Source organism: Lactuca sativa, chromosome 3 (assembly GCF_002870075.4).
Source record: "Lactuca sativa cultivar Salinas chromosome 3, Lsat_Salinas_v11, whole genome shotgun sequence".
Taxonomy (NCBI): domain Eukaryota; kingdom Viridiplantae; phylum Streptophyta; class Magnoliopsida; order Asterales; family Asteraceae; genus Lactuca; species Lactuca sativa.
The window spans coordinates 39,624,627-39,627,965 of record NC_056625.2 but is presented as its reverse complement, the minus strand read 5'-3'; the positions used below and the strand labels follow the sequence as shown (position 1 = coordinate 39,627,965).

At 32.6% G+C, this 3,339-nt stretch overlaps 1 protein-coding gene across 1 annotated transcript; it reads right to left on the bottom strand.

The window, feature by feature from the left end:
- Positions 1-285: 285 nt before the first annotated feature.
- LOC111896741 (putative pentatricopeptide repeat-containing protein At3g25970) lies at positions 286-2,383 on the bottom strand. The gene has a single exon (XM_023892727.3). It carries the CDS (start codon positions 2,289-2,291, stop codon positions 864-866), a length of 1,428 nt encoding a protein of 475 aa, XP_023748495.1. The 5' UTR covers positions 2,292-2,383; the 3' UTR covers positions 286-863.
- Between the last annotated feature and the right edge of the window lie 956 nt (positions 2,384-3,339).

The window sequence follows — 3,339 nt, the reverse complement described above, 5'->3', positions numbered from 1 at the left end:
GTTCGTTAGTTTTTTAGACTTTTAATATCTTAAAAAACCTATATATTTTGCATACTTACAAAAAAATAATTATCAATAAAATTAAACAAGTCATTCATTAAGCATCATGAAATAAGAATCGAACGATAACTGTAACATAACTCTAAAAAGCATGCGTGACCCATTAGATAGAAAATTAATCATGCAAACGTACTAACATTTTTTGTATGCAGACATCAATTTGATGTTAAATTTGAAACTAATTAATTTACATCACAGTAACAATTACACAATAACAAATCAAACTACTCAATAAGTCTTTCATAACTGTGTAAGTCGTTTAAATTTTATATATATATATATATGCCGACGGTAACCCAGCGGTTAGCGGTTCGAAAAAACTAAGAACCGGAACCGCATAAGGCGGTTCTAAAACTTTGGGAACCGGAACCGGAACCGCCTTATTTCCGGAATCGGTGGTTCCATGGCAGTTCCGGTTCCTAAAACGGGTACCCTGTTCCGATGCTCACCCCTACCTTGCAAGGTGCAATTCCTTAAACTCCTGCCACACCCAACAAAAACCAAACCAAAATTATCACAAACTTGAATGATGTGATATCTTACAGTTCTCCGACATGAAGATAGCTATCGTCTAGGGTTCTGTTGAAGCATCAAAACCCCAGTCCAAAGTTTATCATCATAATTTGTACACAAATCCAGATTTGACTAAATACCCATTTAAGTCATCTTATTTGACTTTGACCGAAAGTCGACCTTTCACATGTCAAAAACTGTGGCAAAATGTCATTTTAAGTTTCTTCTTTTGACCCGTCTCAGAGAATGTACAAGATCCTTTAAACTTTCTTCATCAACTCATTCACCAATTAACTTCCTATCGATTTAACACGTCCAAACTTGGAATAACTACTGAGTAAAGAACAGGATACTGCAGGATGATGATCAAAACCGGATTTCACAGCACAATTATGCAATAATTTACAGTTTGTCAAGCTACCAAAACATGACTTTGACAATGCATTAAATGTGGTTGATAGACTAACTTCATCAAACCCAATGCCTTCATCAACCATCAAACCAAACAATTCAATCACATCTTCAACAACACCACACTTTGCAAATGATGTCATCAAGGAATTGCATACCTCGAGAGTTTTTACAGGGACGTTTTCGTAAATTGACACCGAGCTTTCAATTTCACCATATTTTCCATACATATCGATTAAAGCAGATTGAATGTAAATACTACCATGATCAAACCCAAGTTTCAAGACAAAACAATGAACTTGTTTCCCAAGGAGAATATTTGAACTCCCACTAGATAGATTCAACAAGCTAACAAATGAACGAATTGATGGTTTTTTCCCACATGTTTGCATTGTAGAAAAGATTTCAAGAGCATTGCTTGCAAGCCCATTATATGCGTATACAGAAACTAATGAATTCCAAGAAATCACATCGTTTGTTGGAATGATTTGAAATGATCTTTTGGCATCCGTTAGAATCCCACAAGCACTATAAAAATCCACCAAAGCATTTGAAACAAAGAATTCTGATTCAGCCCATCCCACCTTAATTGCATAAGAATGGAGTTCTTTTCCTTCATTAATCAACCTTTCGTTGCCAAATCCATGGATCAAATAACAAAAGGTGAGTGGATTAGGCACAATACCTTCACTTTTCATCCTATAATACAATTCTAACTTTTGTGATCTTCCAAATACACGAAAACCTCTCAGCAACTGATTCCATGTTGCGATGTTCCTCTCTGGTAGATCGTTAAATAATCTCAAAGCAAAACTGACGAGACCCATGTTCATGTAAAGATCAATCAATGAAGTTCCCACATACACATTCAAACTCAAACCAAGAACGATCGCCCTGCCGTGAACTTGAAGTCCTTCTCGGTATAACCCTTCATCGCTAAATACACCCAAAACAGTCGAAAATGTAGATGAACTCTCGATAAATCCTTGGGAAACCATTTGAGTGTAGAAGTACAATGCTTCTCGTGAAAACCCATTATGCTTATGTCCCGAAATAATCAAGTTCCATGTAACTGCGTCTCGTATAGGCATTCCGTCGAACAGTGTAAGTGCGGAATCAATCGATCCTAATTTCATATATCGCTGAATGTCTCTGTTACAAGTGTAAACTGTGTCCCGAGGATTGGGTTGGAAGTAAGAGTCGAATTGGGAGGGAAAGAAAACGGGTATGGTTGATGCGTTTCTGAGAAACGTAGGAGTGAAGGTTGGGATGAGTGGGGCAACGGAGACCAAAATTTTCTTCCGCATTTTGTGGAGTTTCCTGGTTGCAGTCTGGGCTATTTTTACTTTAGAAAATATGTACCGATTATACGGAAATTACATATAACAAATTTATAAAAAATACAATGTTCTAAAAATAAGGACCAAAAATGACAATAACCAAAACACAAGGACTAAAGATGGACAAAAAGAAATATACTATATACCACCGAATGAAAATGTATTATATGTAATCCGACACATACATAGAAAACAAATATAAAAATAAGCACGAAAACTTATACAAAATTTACGTCGAAACGTAAAGGATGTCGAATTTATACCGACACGTACATTAGAAAATGCAACTATTTTTTTTTTAAATTAAGGAATCGGAAGGTTTAAATTTAGACAAAAATACAAATTTGGTCCTTATGGTTTGCAAAAAGTTCTAGGTATGGTTCAAAAAGTTTTCGACTTGTATGGAAAGTCAAAAATCAAAATTTTCCTTGGTTTTGATCCAAAATTAAGATATTATCATGGTTTTGGTCATTGAAAAACCTAAATGGTTTGGCCTTTTAATTTCTTTTTTACATTATTTTTACCTGTTTTTAATGTTTTATAATTACAAAATAAAAAGATATAAAAATAAAAAAATATACACCCCAACACTATCCCACCCTACTGCACAATACAATCTTTCTCTCTTATGTTAATGTATTCTAACTAATTATTATGTGGATGTAAGAAAGATTATGGGTCAATTATTTTACTTATTTTAAGAAAGTAATTAAATACATATTATTAAATTAATACAATTGAAAAATATCATCTAATTTGAAAAATATTATTATTATTATTACAAATTTCAAACAAAATTTTATAATTTGGACGACATTATAAATTCGGTTAACGTTATAAAATTCGAACGACTATATAAAATCAGTTTTTAATTATTTATTATTATTATTATTACAAATTTCAAACAAAATTTTATAATTCGGATGACATTATAAATTCGGTTGACGTTATAAAATTTGAACAACTATATAAAAATGGTTTTTAATTATTTTTTATTTTTATATTTTAATATTAT